At 38.0% G+C, this 27,086-nt stretch overlaps 1 protein-coding gene across 1 annotated transcript in view; it reads left to right on the top strand.

The window, feature by feature from the left end:
- The window catches only part of LOC111049761, a 29,472-nt gene that overhangs the window by 839 nt on the left and 1,547 nt on the right, over positions 1–27,086 (top strand). The window contains exons 3-12 of the mRNA XM_039433415.1: positions 2,688–2,819; positions 3,838–4,047; positions 5,456–5,731; positions 7,288–7,460; positions 9,935–10,130; positions 12,181–12,248; positions 15,922–16,092; positions 20,587–20,782; positions 21,916–22,062; positions 22,955–23,237. Of these exons, the coding sequence (XP_039289349.1) occupies positions 2,688–2,819; positions 3,838–4,047; positions 5,456–5,731; positions 7,288–7,460; positions 9,935–10,130; positions 12,181–12,248; positions 15,922–16,092; positions 20,587–20,782; positions 21,916–22,062; positions 22,955–23,237 (1,852 nt within the window). The remainder of the gene's footprint in view (positions 1–2,687; positions 2,820–3,837; positions 4,048–5,455; positions 5,732–7,287; positions 7,461–9,934; positions 10,131–12,180; positions 12,249–15,921; positions 16,093–20,586; positions 20,783–21,915; positions 22,063–22,954; positions 23,238–27,086) is intronic.

Here is a 27,086-nt window from a genome sequence, read left to right as displayed (position 1 = left end):
AATTAAGTCCAAAATTTGATAATGGTTTGTCGCTTTAAAAATAACTCAATTATCATCCAATTAAGGTCTTTATAGTCTACAAAATTTGTTAGGTTATCTAGAGTTTATCAGGGGTTTGCAAAGGGGCCTTGACATTTATAGGTTAGTTAGGTTATCTAGATTTAATTCTCCATCTTTCTCAACATTAGTTTGCTTTCAAATTATGATTCATGATTGGTTGAAATATGTATTATATTACATGATATTTATCAACAGAACCCAACCGTTTCCGTTTTAAACATTCAGTAATTCAGTATATTCAGTCCATGACCGGCAGTCGCCAGACAGACTTTGTCAAAATATAAAACAATCAAAACACAAATAACGAGAGATGGCCGCATATAGGTTGTTTCGTGTGGCTCTGTAGATGGACTGCCATAGTAACTCATTAAACAATCTCAAACTGGTCTACAAGTCCACTGGTCTCATCATCTCTCAATGAGTAGAGAGGGTAGTTGATGAGTTTTTCTCGAACCAGCCTACAAAACATCCCATACTCCAGCTCACGAACACAAATTGGCAGTCTGTTAAAAATTTTTAGCATCCGTAAGGGGTAGCATTCGTGTGCTTTTGATAGTCTGGAGTAGGGCAGGTCAATGTTGCCCCGTCTCCTGGTATTGTGGTGGTGCAGCTGGCCCCTCTCCTGGTAGGCATGAACCTCACTCCTTAGGAGCCGTAGGGAGCTATACATGTACTGACTGTACACTGTCAGTATTTTCAGGCGTTTGAAGATTGGCAGGCAGTGCTCCAGGTAATGCGATGACGTGATGACACGAAGAACTTTCTTCTGTAGAAGGAGAATCCTTTCACAGCTACCTGCATGGCCCCATAGTACTATTCCGTAGCTTATATGACTATGGAACAGCCCATGGTAGGCTGTAATTAAATAGTTGGCAGGCACATGTTGCTCCAGCTTCCGCATCAAAAACGTCACCCTGGCCAGTCGATTGCACAGCATGCCAATATGTCGATCCCACGATAGAGTGGGGTCCATCACAAAACCCAAGAGTTTGACCTCCGCCTCACCATGAGCCTGACCACGCCTTAAGGTGCACAACAGGTTCTGTGTTTTCCCCTCATTTAGACACAGTTTGTTTGATTTAAACCACTGGCAAGCCTCTTCTACAAGAAGATTAGACTGGGCAACAACAGTTTGGGGGTCCTCATCCCGTGCCAGCAGGGTGGTATCATCGGCAAACAATAAGGCTCTTCCATGCACACTGAAGTCGTTGATGAATACATGAACAACAGAGGACCAAGAATCGATCCCTGCGGCACCCCATAGATCACCTCCTTCGACCGTGATTCCACACCATTCACCGATGTGACCTGCATTCTATTGGAGAGGTAATCCTCCATGGTTTTCAGGGGAACTCCACTTATCCCATACCTCTTCATTTTACCCAATAGTATGTCATGCGAGACACAGTCAAATGCCTTGGTCAAATCACACAAAGCAACGGAGACCGACTGCCTGCCCTCCATTGCCCCAAGAACCGACTCCACTAAATACCGCACAGCTCCCGTGGTTGATCTCCCCTGACGGAATCCATACTGGTGAGGTTGGAAGATGGAATTACACTCAAAATACTGTGAAAGCTGAACATACATCACCGATTCCATGAGTTTGCCAAATACAGGAATTATCGTATTTTTCCAACATTCCAATCTGTTGAGCCTAGTTTATGCAATGCCAATTGGTGAGACAGTTGTCTTTGGACAATTGTCAACTCGTGGTTGCGGATTGTCGGAGGCCAGGCCAATTAAACGAGAAGATGTTTATATGCGGCCAACTATTGGCACGTCAGTTAACAGCTAAACATGAGTTCTCGTCATCTGTTATCTCTCAGTGTATATTCATACTGAAAGTCGATAAAGCCAACATCTACTGCCATATCACCATATCGTGACGTCAGCATCGGATAGAAAACAATGTAAACAAACTCTGCAGAAAAGTTTTCTATCTGATGCTGACGTCACGATATGGTGATATGACAGTAGATGTTGGCTTCAGAGGCTAGACTTCCCAGCGTGTCTATTCTATAATTGGTCTAAGGTTGTGACTAAACCGCTGAACTGGCAAAACCAAGACAGCGCTACTGGCACACACCGTTCACACGGCGCCAATTGTCGCGACAACTGAGATTCCGAGTGGTGGGGGGCTTGCTGGGCCCAATTGACTGTCCATAGTCTACTCCCGGAGACAGTTTAATTTCGGGCCAATTGTCAGGACAGTTGGCAAGACAATTGGCCTGAAGTGTTTATACAAAGACAATAATTTCATGCCAGTCAGTTGCCTTATGACAATTGTCTCGCCAATTGGCATCGTTCAAACTAGGCTTTATAGACATAATGTAAAGTATCTATAAAATATTGAACTATCAACAACCATTGAGGAAACTATCTTCAATGCAATTACATCATCTTGTTAATGTGGTTAAAATTAATTGTTTCTTGTCTGTGTTGAAGAGAAATATTTATTCTCTTGAGGGTGATGTCCATATACTAGCTCTAGGCTTGTGCATGTGTTTTAGTTGATGAATTGATGATCAAAAGATGATTGAGTTGAGTTAGTTAAAGATGATAATTTCCACTTTTTAGGTGGGTTCCAAACCAACAATGACTTGTATTTTATATTATTTTTGCAGGAGTCAAGCGATGAAACAGAAAGTTCAACAGCTCCCGACAGTACGACCAGAGAAAAGCTGGGGTTCTCCATTGGAGATGAGGTGCTGTTGAACCGAAAGGATGGCAATTTCTATCTGGGAACTGTTGTCGAGGTAAGAGTCAATTTCACCAACATTTATACAAAAATTTGATTACTATAACAATCTGTTAATGATGCAACTTGTCGAATAATACGGTATCAGTTTCTGATTAAAATCATATACTTGTAGTTACTCTCATTAAAATATGTTGAGTCTATCTATGTCTTCTTTCTCTATATCTAAACTATATAAAGAAAGGAATAGGCTCATAAATGTACGGGATAGAAAAAACGTGTTGAACGCATCATCATGTCTGAACTACCGACTAAACTTATTAACTTGAAAATTTGCAAAACTATTAGGTATCAAGGATGATGGTTGAAGGCTTATTTTAATTTCTGGTAATCGATTATAATTTTAATAATTAAAACAAATTCTATGAACTTGTGATGCAAAGTTTACGTAAGATGAAAGCTTAATGAAATCATTTTTCCATTGTAAATAATTAATATAACTTTCAATATCAGCAAAGAGTAATAAGGGCCGTCTTCCGAGCTCGGGATTCAGCTAAGTTCTAAACTTTGAACAGCTGGAGTCAGAAAATTGGCTTTCCAAAACGGGGCGTAGTCACAGTCACGGTTAAATTACATTTCGAAAACTAGAATATTGAACACGAAATAAAATGAAGATAAAATCGTGTAAAGTTTCAGCTATTTTGAACTATTTAGGAATGTTTAATTTCGTCAAGGAAAAACGTTTCCAATTATAGAAAAGAGAAAATAAAGATTATCATAAAAACTACGACTACGCTCTGTTTCGGAAAGCCTATTTTCTGACTCCAGCTGTAGAACTTAGCTAAATCTAGAGCTCGGAAACCGTCCCTATAGCTAAATTCAATCTATTTTTGCTAAACAGACCCTTGCGGAGCACGGGTTACCTGCTAGTTTATTAATACAAATTATCACATAGCTATTAGAGAGAGAGAGAGAGAGCAAGAGGTTCAGTCCAAAACTGCTATTCTCACAAATTAACGAAAATAAATGTTGTTTCTTTACAAATTATTCTATTATTTTTGTCGTTTGCGTTTCAGTTGGACAACGTGCGCGAGCAATGTCTGATCAAGTTTGATGACAACACGTCGAGCTGGTCACACGTGAAACACGTGACACGTCTGTCTCCCGTGGGTGATGGATTCGACGACGACGTGGTGATGTGTGTCGTGTGCAAGCAGAGTGAGCCACAGGCCACTATTGTCGTCTGCAACCGGTGTGCACGGGGCTACCATCAGCTGTGTCATCAGGTGAGTCATATGAGTGCATGGTGCTACCATCAGCTGAAAGCTGCTCCAAAAGCTTCATAGTGTTTTCGGATTCCTGGCTGAAGGCTCCTTCACACGTACAGAACGGCTTCCTTCTGGACTAGTATATGATTATGAAAATTCGGGGAAGAAACTGTTTTGGGCTAGTCCTACCCCAATTATTTTAATGAATAGTTGTGTATCTTGAATCAATAAATGAATAAATGACTGTCTTAGTGTGATGAGTATATATATTCTGCAATAAAATAAACTGTTAGGGCCCGGCCATACATATCTGCGATCCTATAGGTGTATATGTAAATCTCAGATCGGATACATTCGATCATTACATTAGGACCAAGCCATACGAAGCGATTTTCAGGTGATTTTTAGATGAGTCGGCAGGGTAGGAAGTTTTCCGATTGGCTGATTATCAGCTGATTCCCGAACGCCAACCCAATCACCTGATAATCAGCCAATCTCAGTCGACCACAACGGAGGATCTCAGATTGGTTAGATTTCAATGTCTAAATAACCTAAAAGGTTCCGTTTAATAATGTTTTGGAGGGAGAGGTTAGGTTTTTACTTTTAAATGGCATTAAGTTGGTATTAGTAAAAATATTTTGATAATAATTATCGTGGATAATAAACACAAATAACGAAAAATTACTTGATTAGTTGGTTTTAGCACATTTTAAATTTGGACAATATGAATGTCACCCGACAACAATGACTGTCATTGTCGACGTCGGCATTATAAGCACAAATCAAAACCCACCTTTAGAGCTTTCTGCCCTGTTGACTCGTCTAAAAACGCTTTAAAGGTGCGTACAGATATACGCGCCTCCAACACGCTCCGCACTCGCTCCGATCATGAACGTTACGGGAGATGTTAGCTCTTCTCGCGTTCCACTTTTGCTCCCCGGTCGATCATCAATCGATCTGCTCGAGTGACGTTCGATTGCGGAGCAGAACGAAAGTCTGTACGCACCTTAATGTGGCCTGGCCCTAAATGCTTATGTGATACATGTTTATTCTATGAAACATGTACAGATGTTAGCAATAGATGAATAAATAATTGCGTGCTCATTCATTCATCAATCAAATGAATAATCTATAATAAACATGATGAAGAAAATAATTGGCTTATACACCTAAGGGATAGGAAATTCACGAATCATCACGCATAATCACGTCTCAACTACTGGACTGATTAACGTGAAATTTTGCATTATAGATTCCTAATTACCGAGGTTGGTTATAGGCCTCTATTTCGAATTCTTCAAGATTAGTAGGTCAAGTTTACAGTTTATCAAGTTTTTAATTGGACCCTTGCGGAGCACGGGTTACCTGCTAGTAAATAAATGAATGAATAAATAATTAATTTGTAATATTTTTCTGTGTTTTCCAGCCGGCAATCAGCAGTGACAGCATGCGTAAATGGCAATGTCGCCGTTGTCAGGTGCCGCTGATTGATGAGCTGCGTGCCTACCGCAAGAAGGCCAAAACCAAAGCTGCATCGCCCACTAAGAAGACAGCTGCTGCTGCACCCAATGCAGCTGTAGATGCACCCAATGCAGTTGCAGATGCTCCAAATGCAGCTGCAGTCCAGTTGAGGTCATCAGGGCAGCAGGAGAATGCAAGACTCCAGCCGGAGTCGAATCCTAGGTTGCAGTTGCCCTACGATGTGAGTAATAGGATTGTTTATTGTCAAGCTCAAACACTAACATGTAGAAATACTATATTGAGATCCACGTTATAATGACAGTTGAGAAGATAGGTCTATAGTGAGGTCCACGTTATAATGGCAGTGAAGAAAGATAGGGGATCAACGTTGCCGATCCTCCGTGTTGTCAATGCCTTCTATAGTCGGTAGCTGATACAGGTTTATTGATGTAATATAACTGTTCATTCTCGTTTAAAATGATCAATCATATTTTATATTTTTAATAATTATTCATATTTTTCAATAATTTCATAGTTAAGATGAAATATTTTGTTGATTAATTCTACATTGTTTAAAGACGATCTGGCAACAGAGCAAAGCGAGAAAGAGATAGCGCTATCCGCTTTGTCGAATGATAGAGAAGGATAGAATACTATTGCTAATTAAACACTTTCATTATAACGTGGACCTCACTATAAGTCGACATCTTTCTCTATAAAGTGAGGTCCACGTTGTAATGGCAGTGAAGAAGATAGGTCTACATCGATCTTCAAGTCTAGCAATGTAATATTAGCTGTAATTTTAATTTCTAACAAGATGGCGCAATCACATGACGTGGTCTTGGTGCACTCAAGTCTTGGCGTCATGTAAAATGCTTTGGTTACGAGTAGATTGATACTTTCCATTCTGTATGTATTCTGTGGCTAGACCTCGGGTCCCAGACTGGGGGAATCGGTTAACGCCTCCGTCTCTGGAAGTAGCATTTTAGCATGTCGAAAAATCCTCTCGCGTTATAATGGCAGTGCAGAAGATAGGGCTATAGTGAGAACATGTGACCATTCACTCAGATGAGAGAGACGTGGAAAGGACAGAAGTCTGATCCATGTCTCTGCCTGACTCTGAATCGGACCTAACATTCAAGCTGCAACCTTGGGAGAGGTGAGGCTATTGACCCTGCAGAGTTTGGAGGAGGGGGGGGCGCAAAAAACCCAAGAGACCAGAGATGGGTGGAACTCCAGGCACAAATATGTAGGTCAAGAGGCTGAGTCGAGGGTGACCAGGTGCCCTAGAGGCAATTTGGAGACCCCTCTCTCAGCGGAAGGACCTACAAAGAAGGCCAGGAGTGAAACTCAGGTAGGTCATGAGAGGACTGACTAATCAGTCTTGAGAGACTGCCAAGCATATCACACTGGATTGCGAGACTCGAGGGGCAAGAAGAAGGGCTCTGTTTGGCTGCAAGCAAACAGGTGATGAATGGGATGTTTAGTATAGGGAAAAACTTCTGGATCTTCTAAAGTACACAGGTATTGGTTTGCCCAACTAACATACTTGGGAACACAATACGCTCCGGTTGACATGTGAGGTTCTTTGAACCTTTAGATCCTTGAATCCGTCCCTTCAAAAACATAACATAGGCTATGTACTCCAGCCGTGGCGGCTCTAACCACATGTCTCGAGACGCCGCTAAGGAATTGCACCTTTGTTAGTTATGGCCAATTGAAGTATGGTCTTCGAATTAATCTGTGATTGTTTGTGTGTGCCTTCTAATTTTAATTTATCTATATTATTTGTTGCAGTTGAAAAGCCTGGTGTGGGACGAACAGCACGAGGTGAACTCTCAGCAGAAATACTGCTATTGTGGTAGCAGTGGAGACTGGTACCTGAAGATGTTGCAGTGTTCTCAATGCAGGCAGTGGTTCCATGAGCGCTGTGTTTCCTGTCTACAGTACCCGCTCTATTTGGGCGATAGGTCAGTCTAATTATTACCACAATATTCATCTTTTAAGGTTGTGCACCACATTAAAAACGTTTTATTGGTGACATTTTTGTGACAAGTATTGCGATTTGGATACTATCAAAATCTATTGTGTGGAAATATTTTGTTGCCAAAACGTTTCCACATCAGTTGCACATAATGCCGGGTGTATAAAAAAAAATAACCCAATTTTAAATAGTTGACCGAGCGAAGTGAGGTCTAAGATTCAAGTCGACGGTTTGGCATTTATCTTAATGTTTAAATGTTTGAATGTTGCGCATTTACAGCGAAACGCGGTAATAGATTTTCATGAAATTTGACAGGTATGTTCCTTTTTTAATTGTGCGTCGACGTATATACAAGGTTTTTGGAAATTTTGCATTTCAAGGATAATATAAAAGGAAAAAGGAGCCTCCTTCATACGCCAATATAAGAATAAAAATCAGACTATAGAATTATTCATCATAAATCAGCTGACAAGTGATTACACAGATGTGTGGAGAAGCCAGTCTATTGCTGTATTTCCATAAGGTCTATAGTTTCAATCAGGTACCTGTGGATGAGAATACTGCGTGAAGTCTACTGTTCACAGAACTACTAGTTATATTTATTTTGAAAAATTGTGCGAACAATCCAATCTGACATCAAATTACTCTCAGAAATATCAAGTTTATGATGATAAGTGTTTTATGTGCCCTCCTTTTGAGGCTCGGACGACATCTAGACGGTAGCCAAATAATTCATCCCATACTATTCGCAAGATGTCTTCTCGGACTGTAGCTACTGCATCAGTCTGTCCCTTCAAAAACATAACATATTATTATTCCGTCGTATTAAACAAACAGCATTTAATGAGCACAGCTCAAGCGGTGTACGACATGTCAAATATATGGGGTTTCACTCCATTGAGGAAAGTTTTTCATTTTACGAAATTGTCTGAATGATTTTCTGATCACTAGGATTTCAATGAGAAATCCTATAACCATAGGTAATGAGCTTCAGCTGCGGCGGCTCTAACCAGGCGTCTCGATACACCGCTAAGCAATTGCACCTTAGTTAAGGCCGATTTAGGTATGTTCTTCGGATTACATTGTTCTAATTGTGATTGCTAGGCCATCTGCATAATAAAATAATTAAAAAATCTGGTGTGGTACACTCACACAACTTTCCTTGCTCATTGATCTATAAGCCTCATTAACGAGGATAATTTAGGGAATAACATTATGCCGATTGGCGGCTAAATAATTGAAACTACGATTATACTATTGTAATTGTGTTCAGAGTACATTATCCTTTGTTTGAATATTATGAAATTTGAGGATTTTTTAAAAGTTGTCAAAACAGCTGTTCTACAAATAAAATATCGACATGTGTTATTTTGAATAAACTGCTCTACCTACCTACCTCACGCACGAGGAGGTTACAAAGTAAATTTCTCAAGGATGGGGTGGACCCCCTGTTAATTTCTCAGGGTGGAGACTCGTGCCAGTTAATAGAGCTGATATATAACTATACAGGGTATGAATTTGAAAAAAATCGGTCAAGTCATTTTTGAGAAAATCGTGATAGAAATTTAACAAAAATCATTCTTCTCAGGAATATTACGGAGCTCCTGCAATTTTCCCTGAAATGAGACTCATGTCAGTTGATAGGGCTAAAGGGCACGCCACACCAAGCTCGCTACCGCGGCGGTAGCGAAGTTTTAAAAATCGCTAGCCATGTATTCAGGTTGAGCGCGCCACACCGAGTTCGCTACCGCGGCGGTAGTACGGCGCACTACCACCTACGACCGCCTGCTAGGCGATTCAACAAAAGTTCGCTGAGAGGTAGTACGGCGGACAAAGCGAGCTCAGTGTGGCGCGCTCAACCTGAATACATGGCAGGCGATTCGAAGAGGTAGCGCAGTGCTGAGTGCTGTAGTCACGCCCTCCCACCACTACTAGACTCACTACTCGGAGACTACCGCTAGCGGACGTTTTTCGGTGTGGCGTGCTCAGCCAAGAAAACTACCACCAGCGGTACTCCCTCGGCGGTACTGGCGAGCTTGGTGTGGCGAGTCCTTTATAAATAGCTATCTAGGATATAAATTTTAAGAAAATCGTTAGAGCCGTTTTCGAGAAAACCGTGAAAAACATGGTTTTTAGCCATTATCCGCCATTTTGAATTGAATTTTATTGAATTTCTTATTGTCGGATCATGTTTTTGGACTCAGGGGACCTTGAAACGTATAGAAAACATGAAATTAGGGCACCTTAAATTTTTTTGGAAAGCAATACTTTCCTTACCAATGTTAATTGGGCAAGGAAAGTAATAGAAAACATGAAATTAGGGTACCTTAAATTTTTTGGAAAGCAATACTTTCCTTACCTATGGTAATAGGGCAAGGAAAGTAAAAATTATTGTTTGTCATTGAATCAATACATAATAATGTTTGTCTCTATTATTGTGTGTTTTTGTGTTTGTGGCAGGTTCTATGTGTTTGTGTGTGGCGTATGTAACGTGGGTGTCGAGTTTGCGCGTCGTCTGGAGGTGGGTTGGGTGGACCTGGTGCATTTGGCACTGTTCAATATGACTGTGTGCCGCGCCGAGAAGTACCATCACATCGACCAGCACATCAACTATTTCATCAACTGTAACTGGACCAGTCTACAATTGCCACCAAAGGTAACTAATATTACTTTACGTCACAAGTCCGGTAACGATAATTTACCGCATGAGTATGATTGTTGAGAGTAAGACCATAGAGGAACAATATAGCGTAAGTAGATATCTCATGGTATAGGGCGTTTATGTTGCAACTTTTACTGTTCTTGTAAAAAATGATCAATTAAATGTATTCGTCGAGAAAATTATATTTTTCATTAATTGAATAATTGATTTTCATAATTGAGATTAGGATTTTTGAAACACTTAGTTCATTTATTTATGAAATCACCTTATAACAATACTATCTTTCATTTGTACCTCCTGAGTTGTGTATTATCATAGAGAAACAATAGCGTAGCGTAAGGAGATATCCCTTGGTATAGGGCGTTTATGTTGCAACTTTTACTGCTATCTCAAGCCGATTACTGTGGATTATTGTCGATTGTTACTGTTTTGTTGGGGTGAGAGTGTATGAACGGCACAGTATGAGAGACTACGAGCGTCACCCAGCTTCACGGGAAAGAACTACGTGGACTATCGGCTTGAGATAACAGTAAAAGTTGCGAGATAAACGTCGTTTACCATGGGATATCTACTTACGCTATTGTTTCTCTATGGTAAGACCTGAGGAAATTCTTACTTTCTAAGGACACAATTCCCGTCAACACAAATTTCAACTAACCTACAGTGATGTCCACGTTATAATGGAAGTGAAGAAAGATATGAGAACAACGTTGCCGATCCTCTACCGTGTCAATGCCTTCCATAGTGTATTATTATTTCTTTGAATGTAAATACTTTTATTTACCATGTTTAATTTATGACGATGCTATGCATTTGTATAAATGTTTTCTGCAATAAAGAAATCTTGAATCTTGAATCATAGACGGTAGCTGATACAGGTTTATTGATGTAATATTAACGGTTCATTCTCGTTTGAAATAATCAATTATATTTTATCAAGCAAAATAACTATATTTTTCAATAATTTCATAATGAATTTTCTTAATCAAGATGAAATATTTGTGTTAATTAATTATCAATTCTACATTGTTTAAATACGATCTGGCAACAGAGCAAAGCGAGAAAGAGATAGTGCTATCCGCTTTGTTGAATGATAGACAAGGATAACAATACCATTACTAAATTAACACTGCCTTTATAACGTGGACCTCACTATAACAGCGTTGGTTTGTGATGGCGAAAACTATGCCCATTTCAAGTAAGATTACTTACTTACTTACTCCCAGGGCCATCTATATCTAAGTTGATATTTAGCCGCACCAACAAGCTGTCTCCACGTAGTTCGCTCCTCAGCATCTCTTTCTGTCGCTCCACGCCTCTCCATGTCAGTCTTATTTTATATTATTTCCAATTTAAGATTATACTCTGGCAATGACTGGTTTTCTATACCCCTAAAGAAACACTGCTCATCCGAATAGTTTTGAGACTTTTTATGTGCCCAACCAGAGATCAATTGAGGATACCTCAAGGGCAAATCAGACTCAGTTTAATCATTGTTATGAATTATTGATGTAATCATAAAAAATGTAATTGTTTATCTTGATAAATTACTTACCAAGAAGAGCATCAAAATAATTATGCACTCCACCTTGAACGTTTACAACATCTACATTTTTTTGTGTAGTTGAGAAGTTGATATTGTGGTAATTATTCATATTGAATGAAAAAAGACTAAGAAATTGAGAGGTTTATCAGAGATTGACAATGGTGTAATAACCGAAACCGGTCTTTCTAATTATCAATAAATCAGTGGTTTTTTGACAATTTCTTAGTCTTTTTTCATTCAACATCTACATTGTTCACTACAGCTACATTTTCAGTAGCTACAGCTGTAGTTGTTCTTTGTGTGGCAAAAAGCATTACTGACCAATTACTGTACTGTTTATTCAATATTTCTGAAGTGAAGGATAATTATGTTGAAGTCTTTAATTATTGATTTCAAATATTTTCTACTTGTGAGTCTATTCCACGCAATTGCTTGTTCGTTAGTGGATTCAATGAATTTTGTTCCAATCCAATGAACAATTATTGTTCTCTTTTTCAGATTAGTAAAGTCCGGCCAAAAGAAAGAAAAACTATTATCACAAATGTACTTATAAAAAATAGCTCTAGGTAAGTTCATATTTCAAGCATATTTTCGTATTTTACATTAAGTTTCTAGTCAATGTACGGGTTTCTCACAATCGCTAGTATTTGTATGTTTCTATCATGATTCTCAAATCTGGAAATCGCCCAATCAGCTCTTCCAAATCTGCCAAAGAAGTTCTGATTTTTGGCAGAGTAGCTTGTCTGTCAAATCAATTCTGTTAAGAACTTGAAAGAATCAACTATGAATTTTAGGTCCTGCAAAATTATTTCCTCAATATGTGAATATCTCCTACTTTAGAGTTAATAATGTGCCATTTTTCTTCTATGCTTGGTTTTGAAGAATCTAAATTCAAAAATCCATGTTGTGAAAATGACTAAGGAATGATAATTTTGTGAAGTGAACAACTTAACAAAACCTTAAGGTTTTTGTCTTAGCCTATCTTAGCCTAAGGAATAGGTCTTAACCTATTTCGGGCCAAGTGTAACCTTATCTAAATTTGGGAGAGGAATAGCACAAGGTTACCTCATTTTTTCTCTCCCTATCATTTTGATGATGTACTTATTGTATGAATCAATAAAGAATCAATTGTGAGGAAAAACAATGCTGTATTGCTAAAATGTCAGTATTAAAATTGTTGACCGAGAACCTTACGCCTGATATAATTTATTTTGTCACTTTCTCGAATGATTACTATCTTCTCAATATCGTAGGCCTACTTCATTTTGAGTTTTGAGAATTAATGGTAATCCCGTCCTGTCTCCAAACCTATGGTTTGGGGTACAGTTAAGATTTAATTCACGAAAACGTCGACAACCCCAAAAGTAAGTCTTTAATTTGCACTAACCTTGGAACTGGCGAGGAAGTGGACTGTATCTCGTGTGTAGAAGTTACTGCTGACGATATCCTGTCTTTATGCGTAGGCCTATATGATATTGCACATATATCACGAAACGAAACGAGATAATTAATTGCGTTCAAGCTCGAACGCCACGGAACGAAAACGAAAAACGATGCTGACTTCTCGAGCACTATTCTTGAAGTGCTGGGTGGAAACTGGAAAGATAAACGGGAAGGATGAAGGAGGGGTGAGGGAGAGAGGTTATCTTGCCTCTTTGGGAGAGGGGGAAGGGGAGGAAAGCGCAAACTAATCAGCCCACAATCAAGGCTGCCGAGCCTCCGTGAATCCACCAATTAATATTGAGCATAATATTAAAGATAGATTAAAGAACATGTATTATGTTATATTATATGTACTGTATTATTCCATGCCGCAACCACACTATCGCCCAATGCGTACAAATGACGACGAGCGCCAGAGTGTAGATGGGTGCTCTGCCAGCGCTCGTCGTCACTGGCCTTCGCTTGCCATCGCTCCGATTTTTGTCGAGCAAAGGCGAGTGGCCAGCCGAGCATCCGCAAATGATCACATTGCAGTGTGGAGGGCAAGACCAACGTGGCCAAGCTTACAAGACACTTGGCCAACGTGTGGATTAGGCATTATGTTGTTGGCAATAAATGCAAAGTGAATATTTTATTACTTATAAATTGACACTACTAATCTACTAATCTCATAACTACTACAATTTTTTTTACATCTTTATTACCCATAAAAACAAAATACAAAATAAAAACTTACAAAAGAAATATTCTAGATTATAATATTATGCTATTTTACAAATAAATTAAAATTACATGGCACCACCCAGCAAGGGCAAAACCCTGACCGCTGAGTGAGAGTATCAGCTGTTTAGACAATATAAAAATTTAGTTACTAATAATCAAAGCTACAAAAAATCGAAGTTCAACAATAAATTACTAGTAATTATAATATTTGACTGATGTCGAAGAAAAATTTTTGTATTACCCACTTATTTATCTGTTCCATCCTTTGTCTACCCCTATTAGAAAGAGATTCTGACAATGCATTTGGCATGATATTTATTTATTATTTTGGAGCTAAGATACCTCAATTTTGTCTTCGCACTATTGTCAAATCTGAATAGTTAATATTATAAATGTTATGAGATGTAACTCTCAGGTTATACATAGAAACGTTATTATTCACTGTAAATTCATCCTTCCTCATCCATGCATAGTAGAGAAGTTTCTTTATATAAATTTGACGTACTGTCATCACTTTAAATTCGGCAAATGTTTCACTACTAGAAAAAAGCCCTTGGCTTATTAAGAATTGCTTTTATTATCATTTTTTGAAATGTAAAAATTTTATTCATGAAAACATCATACGCTCCTCCCCATACCACTAACCCATATTGCAGCACCGATTGAACATAGGCAAAGTAAAGGACCCTAAGTAATTTAATGTCTAATATTTTACGGACTTTATAAAAGATAAAGGAAATAAATTTTAAGCGTTTACAAATATATTCTATATGAGGCTCCCACTTAAGGTTACAATCAACCATGATGCCCAGATACTTTATAGATTTTTCATTTTTTAGTTGAGGGCATGCACAATCCTTCCATTTCTCAAAATCACAATTTGTATGTATTTTTAAATTCATAGCATCGTTTGGTTGACCAACTATTGTAGGAGAAAATGTAATATATTCAGTTTTTGATGTATTTATACTCAATGTATTAATATCAAGCCATTGTTTAACAATGGATATTACTCTTTCTGCTCTCGAGTACGTCTCTAACCATGAGCAGTCCTTAACTATTACAGCCGTATCGTCAGCAAAGGAAATTATTTTCGAACTATCAATATTTAGTTAAAAGATGTCGTTGATATAGAGTAAAAATAAAATCGGGGACAAGACGGTACCTTGTGGTAATACAACAATTTTTTTATCATCTTATTAAAAACGAGTAGAGTAAGGCTCAACTCACACTACCTTGATTCAAATCGTACGACTCCAGTCGAGGATACTCCAGTCTCTCGACCTTACGACTTTCTTGCTCATTGTCACTACTTCAGTTCGATTCCACTCCATTTCTAACCTCATATTATTAGAAATGTGAGATCCAATAATTAGTCACTACTGCGTATGTATCAAATTTTATACAAAAGAATACAAAGCCCGTATAGAAAAGAGGAGTTTCTAATTTGAGGGTATTTTTGTTTGCTGTTTGTATGCTTGTGTTTGAATTTCTATTTCTATGAATGTAAATACTTTTTATTTACCATGTTAAATTTATTATGACGATGCTATGCATTTGTATATAAATGTTTTTCGCAATAAAGAAATCTTGAATCTATAATAATTATTATGAATGTATTATCTTATATCATTATTATTATTGTCTTATCTAAACTGATAGAACATCACTTTCATAAAACATAACCTCAATTTAATTATAAATACATGGTGCTATGTAACTCAAGTCGCTTCTCGACCAACATGTCGAGTCGCCGCTCTCACAGTCTCACAGTGGTGAGGTCGCGGAGACTAGAATCGACTGGTCTGAGTGTCACCATTTGAAAACACATGCTGCATCGGGGAGGGACTGAAGTTGCAGTCTCTTCTCTACTTAAGACGCGTAAGTGTGAGTTGAGCCTAACTCTATCTGAATGCAGCCTTCCTCAAGGAACAGTCCTTTCCCTGATTCTGTTTTTAATCTATAAATACCTATATTTGATTAGTGGTCAGTTGTATTACTAGTATAAGATTCACTTTTAGTTCAGCTATCTCTTCAATTTTTAGTAGATTTTTTTTCACTTTTGTTGAACAGGTTTAAAAGTGCGCGCGAACTGAAGAAGAACAGCTCATTGTGGGGACTGCGCATGCGTGTACCACCCCCTCCACCACCCGTACCGCGGCTGCCAACCCTCCCCACCGCCACCCCTCTCACAGAGCAACGGCTACTCAACGCCAACCCTACCTGCAAGTTCCTACCACACAGGTTAGTGTTAGTTATTGATAAATGTTACTAAGTTGCTAGAAATTGAAATAAGTTACTGCTGAACTGATTCACTTTGAACTATCTGCAGTGGTCGAATGGAAAGTATATAGTTGTTACTTTTAGGACCAAGCCACATGATGCGTTTTTGCAGTGGCGGCGGATGAGTCGGCAGAGCAGGAAGCTCTCCGATTGGCTGATTATCAGCTGATTCCCGAACGCTAATCCAATCATTGGATAATCCAGGGGTCTCCAACCTTTTCCATCCATTTTTTGGTTGAGAGTTAGTGGGGAGGATATTTTTAATATTCTTCCCAAAGAATGGACATTGATATGTCCAAAGCTCCGCCAATTTATGTAGATGCATAACAATATTATCTTTACTTATTACAAATTGCTTTTTCATATAATATACAGTTCAATAGTTATTTTCTTAGTCTATATTATGTAAATTCATCTATAACTTTGCTGTATTGTAAGCTATTGTATACAAGTGTATAAGCCAGTATATATTTGTAATCTACATAAATAAAGTACTCAATCAATCAATCAATCAATCCAAGGGCCACATTGTTAATTCTAGAGAGGCTTAGAGGGCCAATAAAAAGGATGTACGTGGAATTTGACTTGTGGGCCACAAACGACGGGGGATTTGGGGGGCGTAAAATTATTATATTTCCATTAAAATAATATGAGGAGTTTTAAGTAGGTTTAATTAAAACACAGGAAGGAACAAACCAATTAATTTCATTTCAATACAAAGTCAAATTTATTGAGTGTAAAAAGGTCATAAGAAAACTTGAGAATGCATGAGTTTAGCAAGTTAAACAAAATCAAATGAGTGTTAATCTTTGGTGAAAACAGAAATTTTAAACTTAACCTCACTTTGGACTATTTATGTGCCGAAATCAAGGAATTGAAGAAGTTTTGGGCAATTGCCTGTTTCTCTTTCCAAATATCGTGTTTGTGACTGTTCTAATAAATAAATAAATAAAATATAACTTTTTTCAATAGTAATAAGACAACTTGACAATACACGAATTTACAAAAAGTTACCAAGCTAAAAGAGGATATTTATTTTTAGTGACAATATTGCATTTTGTTTTACACTCAGATTGTCCGCCCATTTAGGATCAAACTTTGTGGTTCCAATCATTGAAATTTATTTCAAATGTTCATCTGATAAGGAAGATTTCTATTGAATGAAAAAGACTAAGAAATTGTCAAAATTCTGCTGCTCTTGTATTTAGTTTTAGTTTATCAGAGATTGACAATGGTGTAATAACCGAAACCGGTCTTTCTAATTATCAATAAATCAGTGGTTTTTTGACAATTTCTTAGTCTTTTTCATTCAATATGAATAATTACCACAATATCAACTTCTCAACTACACAAAAAGTGAAAAAAGGAAGATTTCTATTTGGATTTAACAAACTTTATTTTTGAAAATTTCTGCTCACAATTGTAGGGAGATCCAAAACGAGAAAACATAGCTTCAGCATGGTTTTTTATGTTTTTTAAAGTCTTTTTCTGGGAGAGAACTGTAAAATGGAAGTAGGTTACCTTCTTTGTGTAAATATATATTTAAAAAAATCTGTTGCAATAACTCTTGGCGGGCCGGATGTGGCCCGCGGGCTGTAGGTTGGAGAGCCCTGGGATAATCCAATTGGGTCACCCAATGATTGGATTAGCGTTCGGGAATCAGCTGATAATCAGCCAATCGGAGAGCTTCCTGCTCTGCCGACTCATCCACCGCCACTGCAAAAACGCATCATGTGGCTTGACCCATAGGGAGGAATGAAATGAAAATTCTCGAATACCCTTTTATGTTCTATTATTCATCACCTTTTAGGGCTGGTTTCCGAGCTCGGGATTCAGTTAAGTTCTAGACTTTAAACAGCTGGAGTCAGAAAATTGACTTTCCGAAACGGGGCTTAGATAGTCTTTATTTTCTCGTTTCTATAATTGGAAACGTTTTTCGTCGACGAAATGAAACTTTCATAAATAATTCAAAATAGCTGAAACTTTACACTATTTTCTCTGTACTTTATGTTGAGTTAAATTTTCTAGTGGACTACGATTACACGCCCCGTTTCGGAAAGCCAATTTTCTGACTACAACTGTTTAAAGTCTAGAACTCAGCTAAATCGCGAGCTCGGAAAGCGGCCCTTAGTAGCCCTTCAAGGAAATGTGAATATTATACGCGGGGAACTTTGATAGTTGAAAGTTCAAGGAGGAGAAGAAAAAGAAGGAGAACAATTCGACTTGTCAGTTCTAGTTAATAATATTCAATTATGGTATATACTAATATACTCTTCAAGAAAATACAGAGGGGTGAACAAAATGTATACACTCTTTGACATTGAATCTTCTTTTTTCTTCTCTTGTTTTCCCCCCCTCCATTTCTTCTCCTTACTAAAACGGTGTACACACGTACGTTTGCCTCGGGTGCCCATACGTGTATGGGCTTGCATTCGCACGTCTGGACACTGTTCGCTGAGGCATGTGGGCGAACCGGAACCCTGTCGGTATTTTGGCGTGCTCAAAGGCGCCTCGGGCGAGCATTGAATGTACGTGTGGACGCGATTTTGCCATACGGGTGAGGCAAAACGTAAACATTGAAGGCGTCATAACCTAATCCCAATTAATTAGGTTAATGAATGACAAATCAAATTGTGATCCAATAACTAATTGTAAATTGTAGGAATTTTGTAGGATATGTGGATTGTCAAATATTTAAATAGAAACATGCATGGAGTATATTATAATTTGTATCATGATTAAAAAATTTAGAACTGTATAATTTAAGTGAAAATAGCTTCTCTACAGGATTCCTACAAAAAAAGTACAGCTCACATATCATTTTACTGTGGCTATCAGATCATATTGTGTTTGTTTTATTATATCAGAGTTGGTAGCCTAATTAAAATTGTAATCTTCAATATGATATTATATGTTTTAGATAGCTAGGCTATTTATAGTGAGATTTATTCAAACTTTGAACTAGTATTCCTTGGTAAATCTTCAAGCTAATCTTTTGGAGAATCTTGTTTTGTCATGTGTATGAACATAGTTAGTTAAAAATGGACAGAAATTTAGTATTTGATTCAATTTATGGCTAATTTCGTTAAAGAAGACTGTCAATTCTGTGAGAAAGTGTTAAGTGCTTTGATTAGGTCATCAAAACTTCTGGTATTATTGTGGAAATTTTCTTTTTTGAGATTCAGAATAGATAAAAAAAAGTAAATTCGTATGGCTTTTGTTGGTGGGGAGTCCCTTTCGGGAAGGTCCCACCGCCTAAATATATAATTTAAGCCGTCAATGGGCCTCACGACTGTCATACTTCAGCCGGGACCGACAGTTAACGTGCGTTTTTTTTCAGAATAGATATTGGAAACCAACAAATGAATCGCCTAATGCTAAGAATCTCAAAGTTGAGGCCCAACGTTCTTGTAAATTTATTGCTTTCCTCATAATGGTATCATTTGTTTGAATAACTAGTTGAATTAGATTCAGTATATTAACAAAATAATGTTTTAACATCCCAATAAAGTTTGAATTGTCAATCTCATATCTTGTAGCAATTTATTTCCTTACTTCAACCTACAATCTTTCAACCCACCAACATCGTTTTTTTAAGTTTTATTATTGATTTTATTATACAAGTCATTAAAATAAATGATACAGCTGCATTTTGTGATAATATTATCTTCAATGATGGAATGACACCATTGTTGTCATGATGTGGAAATTTACATCTACCATGTCTTCGTGTCGTCTGCAAATCAGATAGCTCTTTGAATGCCGAGGCATACGTGGAACGCGTCCACAAGGACGTACAGTGAATGTCGAGGCATACGTGGAACGCGTCCACAAGGACGTACAGTGAATGTCGAGGCATACGTGGAACGCGTCCACAAGGACGTACAGTGAATGCCGAGGCATACGTGGAACGCGTCCACAAGGACGTACAGTGAATGTCGAGGCATACGTGGAACGCGTCCACAAGGACGTACAGTGAATGTCGAGGCATACGTGGAACGCGTCCACAAGGACGTACAGTGAATGCCGAGGCATACGTGGAACGCGTCCACAAGGACGTACAGTGAATGTCGAGGCATGTGTACATACGATTGTTCGCGCGAATCTGTACGGACGTGTGTACAAGGCTTTACCGTACTATTTGCCACCTGCCTTCTTTGTATTCTACTGTATTTGTTTTATTAACTCACTGGCAGTTGTTACAGTTTGTATGAAAAAATTACCTTTTGACAAAACATCGAACTACAATTAATAAACCAAGTAAGATCCATAACTAAACGTTATTTTGTTATGTTAACGTTCACTGTTGATTAGTGTATACAGTTTTTTGGATCCCTCTGTATATGTTCAAATATTTAATTAAAATGGAGCTTTATTTTGAACTATGGTTAATTTGTATTGTATGGTTTAATTTGTATTGGTTGCAATAATTATAATTTGTTTGTTTTTGAGCAGGCCAGTTGCTTCGCCACAAAAGACTGATGTAAAGAACCACGTGAACCAGAGCAACCACAACCACAATGGGGATATTGTGGAAGGCATTCTGCCCAAGGCGTGGCGATCGGACAAGGTGCAGGCGGGCATTAAGATGCTTCATATAGATGCCAGGCCCCTACTGCTGCCTAAGGGCATGCCTGCTACCGGCCATAAGGTATTTCAATCACTTGATTTGCAAGTATTATATTAATTAAAATAACAGGTCTGCTTAATTTCAGTGTGATTGTTTCTACGATACAAATTTCTCAATATTCACTCTGGTGTTCTAGTTGTGGGGGACCAGAATTTCGAACGCTAGTGTTTTCGTATTAGATTTGCTGTGTAGATCAGATGACAGAGGCTCTCTCGCTCTCTCTCTCTCTCTCCAATGGCGCTACAGCTTAAATCGGGCTTTGGCCTCAATTAAACTTTGCCTCCAGCCATCTTCATCCGTTGCTGCACCTTTCCATCTCCTCACACGTAGCATTTCCCTAGCGTCCTTTGCCATTCTATCCTCCCATCTCTCTCTTATTTGGTAGAGAGTTAGTGGGGAGGATATTTTTAATATTCTTTCCGAAGAATGGACATTGATATGTCCAAAGCTCCGCCAATTTATGTAGATGCATAACAATATGATTATTATCTATAGTTATTATATTACAAATTGCTTTTTCATATCATATACAGTTCAATAATTATTTTCTTAGTCTATATTATGTAAATTCATCTATAATTTTGCTGTATTGTAAGCTATTGTATATAAGTGTATAAGCCAGTATATATTGTAATCTACATAAATAAAGTACTCAATCAATCAATCAATCAATCTTAGTCTTCCAACAGGTCTCCTTCCTCCAGCCTGTCCCACGAATACCTTCCTTGGCGCACGCACATCTGGCATCCGTTGCAAATGTCCTGCCCATCGGAGCCGCATCAATCTTATGTGGGCCGATAGTGGAGGTTCTCTATAGAGTGTTGCTAACGGATACGCCAATGTCCTGCCTCACAAACAGGTCCATATATTCTTCGCAGCATCTTTCTCTGAAATACATTCAACAGGTCTGCTCTTCTGGCTGCAATATTGTCCATGACTCACTTCCAACAACAGACTTATTAAAAATAGAGATACTGGTTCCGGTTGTGAAACCACTATCAATCTCTGGTAAATCTGTTCTCATTTATAACCGTTCTTCTACTTGTATGAATTGTCCTTTTAGGTTTGTATATAACTGTTGAAACTATTTTAAATGGTAAAACTGTTCTCATATACTGTAACAGTTTTTTCACTTGTATAAGTTGTGCTTGCAGGTTTGTATAAAGAGTTCGGTGCCGTGCTTTCCGGAGTCGCGGTCGCAAATCGAGAAGCGAATCAGAGCGCAAAAGGCTGAAAACAAAAAGATGAAAGACTTGCTGGCGCGCAAAGCCAGGAAACTGCTCAAAGATGCCATTGCTACCGTAAGTTGGTCTCATTTTCTACAATTTCATATTTGAACATGTTCAAAGTCTAACTTATAGTGAGGTCCACGTTATAACGGCAGTGTTTGATCAGCAATGGTACTGCTATCCTTGTCTATCATTCAACAAAGCGTATAGCGCTATCTCTGTCACGCTTTGCTCTGTTGCCAGATCGGTTTTTAACAATGTAGATATAATAATTAACAAAGTATTTCATCTTGATTATGAAATTATTGAAAAAAATGTATTTTAAACGAGAATGAACAATAAATATTACATCGTCTTTTAACAATATATAATGAATAATTCAGTAACAAAGTATTTCATCTTAATCATTCAAATTCATTATGAAATTATTGAAAAATATAATTAACACAAATTATTAATTATTATTAATTAACACAAATATTTCATCTTGATTAAGAAAATTCATTATGAAATTATTGAAAAATATAGTTATTTTGCTTAATAAAATATACTAATTGATTATTTCAAATGAGAATGAACAGTTAATATTACATCAATAAACCTGTATCAGCTACCGTCTATAGAAGGCATTGAAGAGATAGACGATCGGCAACGTTGTTTGCTATCTTTCTCCACTGCCATTATAACGTGGACCTCACTATAGTTGATCCAACCCTAGCCTAACAAATTCCCTAAATTTTCAATTTTATTAATTCTATTTATACATTGAATCATTGTCAACTATGAATGATTGGGGAATGAACAACAGGCTTAAAGCCAAAAACTGTTCCTTTCCCAAATTTACATAGAAATTGTCCAAAAATAGGTTATGTTTACACTTTACGATTTTTGTCCAATTTTGAGTCCATAATATTTTGTGTTTTTTTCGATTTTAGTGGATAATTTGTGTTTTTTCTGTTTTTAGAGTCAAAAAATGAGCGCCGACCTCCCACTAACCCCTCCCTCGTCCGACACGCCCCCTAGCAGCGGCAGCAGCAACAACACCACCCCCCCTAGGGGCAACGACCCGCCCACCACTGCCAACACCATATCGCTCGTGTCCACCGATGAGGAGGAGGAAGAGGAGGAGGAGGAGGATGATAGCGATGGGGAGGAGAGTGATGATGAGGAGGATGACGATGATGATGATGATACAACGTCTCACGGCACGCTGGATTCGATTATACCGCCGCCCAAGGATTTCCAAGGTCAGTGACGTGAATGAAACCCTCCTAAAGCTATATAGTCAAGTCCACGTTATAATGGCAGTATTTGATTAACATTGGTGTTGCTATCCTTCGACAAAGCAGATAGCGCTACCCCTTTCTAGCTCTGCAATTTTGCCAAATCTGTCTTCAACAATGTAGAATTATAATTAATTGAGGCTGAGAATCGGCAACGCTGTTTTCCTGCCATTATAACGTGGACCTCAGGTCCATTCATCTCTCATTTTTGTAGAGAGTTGCTGGGAAGGATATTTTGTGTATTCTTTCCAAAGGATGGACATTGATATGTTCAAAGCTGCGCCATTTATGTAGATACAAAACATTATTATCTTATAGCAATTCTACATTGCATTTGTTTCAAGTCATGTACAGTTTAAATAATTTTTATTTCAGTTTATACTATGTAAATTCGTCTCATGATACATCTTAAGTAATTTCAATGTATATAGAGTGATGCAGAGGAAACGCATGTTTTTGAACCGCTAATACTCGGTGACAGTGGGGAGTATTGCCCTTGAACGAACGTTGGCAGACGGCCCATACTATGCCGTTTCAGTTGTTATGAGCGTTGGAACTTAAGGCTGATTTACACGGTGCCAGTCGGCTTGCCAGTTGAGGTTGCCAGTCACTGGATGCCAGCTACTGGCACTGTGTAAACGGCTCACGCCAGTAACTGGAGAAGCCAGCAAGCCAAGGACGCGCCAGCAGCTGGCGTTCCAGCAGAACAAACATTTTTGTTTTACTGGCGCGCCAGCTTCCCCCTTTACCGCGTAACCTCAGTGGCGCCAGCCGACTGGCACTGTGTAAACGGCAACAGTCGCCCGCCAGTGCCAGTCACCGCACACCGGCTGGAACGTTAACCACGTGTTTAGTATTGCTTTAAATTAAGTTTCAAAATGACAAATCTTTGGAACGAAACAACGACTGTGCAGTTTGTTCAGTTGTACCGTGATCTGTTGAATATGTTTAATAAGGAATACCGCAATCGCGAAGCAAGAAGTGCGTCAATGCAAGCAATCGTAGATGATATGAATATATTAAACTTTACTGCGAAGGATGTGACAACACCAACACATCCGACTTGTTCCAGTAGCTGGCAACGTGTAAACGGCAGCATGCTAGTAAGGCGGCATGCCAGTCGCCGCTTGCCAGTGACCTTCCAGTCAATATCCAAACTGGCATGCCAGTCACTGGCACCGTGTAAATCAGCCTTTACAACATCGTATGTCCGCTGTCAAGCAGTTTTTTTTTTAGAAACAATGAATCTGTAGTCACAGTGCAACGTTTTTTCGTCAATATTTTACAGTTGGTGGTCGAGGTGCAATGCCCGATCGAAATACTGTATTCCGATGGGTTGCAGCGTTTAGAAGTACTGGTTCTGTGATGAAAAAGAAACCACCTGGTCTTCCCCGTTCCCCGGAAAATGTAGACCGAGTCAGAGCGGCAGTTGCTACTAGTCATAGACATCGACTCTATGATATGGTTTCAGGACTAGACGACACTGACTCAGTCTACATTTTCAGGAGTACTAACTGATCGGGGAAGACTAGGTGGTTCCTTTTTCATTGCAGGGTGAATTGCTTGTGCTAGTTTCAAAACTGGTGACATCCATTTCATCGAGATCTCACTAGGTAGGCAACTTCAGTACATCCAGTTTTTAGTTCGTAAAGGTCCTGTTGCTTTCAGGAAGTTGCTTTCAGGTTTAGTAGATACAGTATCAAATCAAATCAAATCAAATTTATTTCCTCCACAAAATTCAACAATTACAAAATTTAGGATAATGTACCTTAATCTAGTTTACTTACATTTTATCAACAAAATAAAGGTACAAGAGGTGGAAATGAAACCACTGGCATAAGTGAAAATCACTTGTTCGCCAGTAGGAGTAGCATATTGTCAAACTTCGGTCATCCACATCTAATTAAAACAAAAAAAAAAGATGTATACAAAATAACATAAATAAATTACAACTTATATTCTAAGAGAATTAATCAAGCTATGTATCGAGACTCTTAAATTTAGCAGAATAGTAGTACAATTACAATGGATGTAAATTAAATTATCTACACAATATACAAATCAAAATAATGACTCTCAGTTATCCATTTCTTAATATTCCTTGGTACACTTTTGGAAGGTAGTTCTATGATAAGCCGGGTGGAATAGAATTTATTAGTTTTGGAGCTATATAAATTAATTGCTTACGAATAAGTGTTAGGTTTGAAACATATGATGCGAATTTGTACAAATTATACCTAGTCCTATGATTTTCATTATTTAATTGCATAAAATTAAAATTGTATCTACAAAAATATTTAATCACGCTCAAAACATACATTTGTCTTACTGTCATGACTCTAATATCCTTGAAAGCACTCATTGAGGGATAAATGGTTGGTTTATTCAATATTGTTTTTATTATCATTTTTTGCACTCTAAATAAAGGAGCTACATGCGTATCGAACGTACCTCCCCAAACCACCAAACCATATTGTAGCAATGATTGCACCAGAGCGAAGTACACCATTCTCAGCATTGGTAGCCGAAGGATCGATCTTAGTTTGTAAAATTTATAAGATACAAACCTCAATCTATCACAAAGGTAATCTATGTGTTTCTTCCATTTAAATCCCTGCTCAATTATAACACCCAAATATTTCAAGTGACTCGTTCTTTCAATTTCGGGGCAATCACAACAACCTGTATTAACATCAAATTCATTACAATTAATATGCAATTTCAGTTTACATGCCGTATCTTCCTGGCCAGTTATATTTCTTGAAAATGCAATATATTTTGTTTTTTTAATATTCAAACTTAGTGAGTTCATATCCAGCCATTTCTTTAGTAAGGAGATGCCTCTTGAGGCGGCTCCATACACTTGGTGCCATGTTTCACCGCAAAACAAGAGAACAGTATCATCTGCAAAAGAAAACACCTCGCCCCCGCTCAGATCCAATTTCAACAATTCATTTACATACAGCAAAAATAGGATTGGTGATAAGACTGTACCTTGAGGTAGGCTGTAGCCAGTAGGAGAGTCATTGATAACTTCACTAACTGAGTCATTAATAGTTAGAATCTGTGCCCTACGTGAAAGGTAACTATCAAATAATTTTAATGTAGTTCCTCTGATTCCAACCCTTTCTAGTTTACATAATAGGCGCTCATGAGATACTGTATCATAGGCCTTGGCCAAATCAATAAAGATAGCAAGAGTTTTCTTTCCTTTATTTAAATGATCTGCCACAGCGTTCGAGAACTGAATTAAAGCATCGTTAGCACTCTTATTATTTTGAAATCCAAATTGATGATCTTCAATTATCTTATGTGACTCTAAGAATTCCACAATTTGTCTTTTTATTAGCTTCTCCATTATTTTAGTTAATGAACTCACCATACTAATTGGTCTATAGTTTTCCGGTAGCTTCTTATCACCTGACTTAAAGAGAGGTTTTATCTTGGCTATTTTAAATAAAGATGGAAAAATACCCTCCTTAAAACATCTATTTACAATAAAAGTGAGTGGTTCAGAGACAAAGTCGGCTATTTCCTTTAGAGTTTTACTTTTGATACCGTCAATACCCGAACTGGTGTTATTCTTTAGACTAAGAATAACAGGTTTACCTGTTAGAAATCTTACTTAGTTCCAAGGATGCAATTATTTGACAAATCACCTATCAAGTGGGAGTATTCCCAATATTATGATGTAATGTGATGAAATAATAAATAAATAAATAAAATGGTGTATCAGCCTGCAATGAAATTTGATGCCTTAAGACATGACAAACTAAGTGCCGGTTGCACAACAACCGGTTAAATTTTAACCGT

The sequence above is a fragment of the Nilaparvata lugens genome, chromosome 7 (genome assembly GCF_014356525.2).
Source record: "Nilaparvata lugens isolate BPH chromosome 7, ASM1435652v1, whole genome shotgun sequence".
Lineage (NCBI taxonomy): Eukaryota > Metazoa > Arthropoda > Insecta > Hemiptera > Delphacidae > Nilaparvata > Nilaparvata lugens.
The sequence above is the reverse complement of the archived record's forward strand: the minus strand, read 5'-3'. Positions and strand labels throughout refer to the sequence as shown.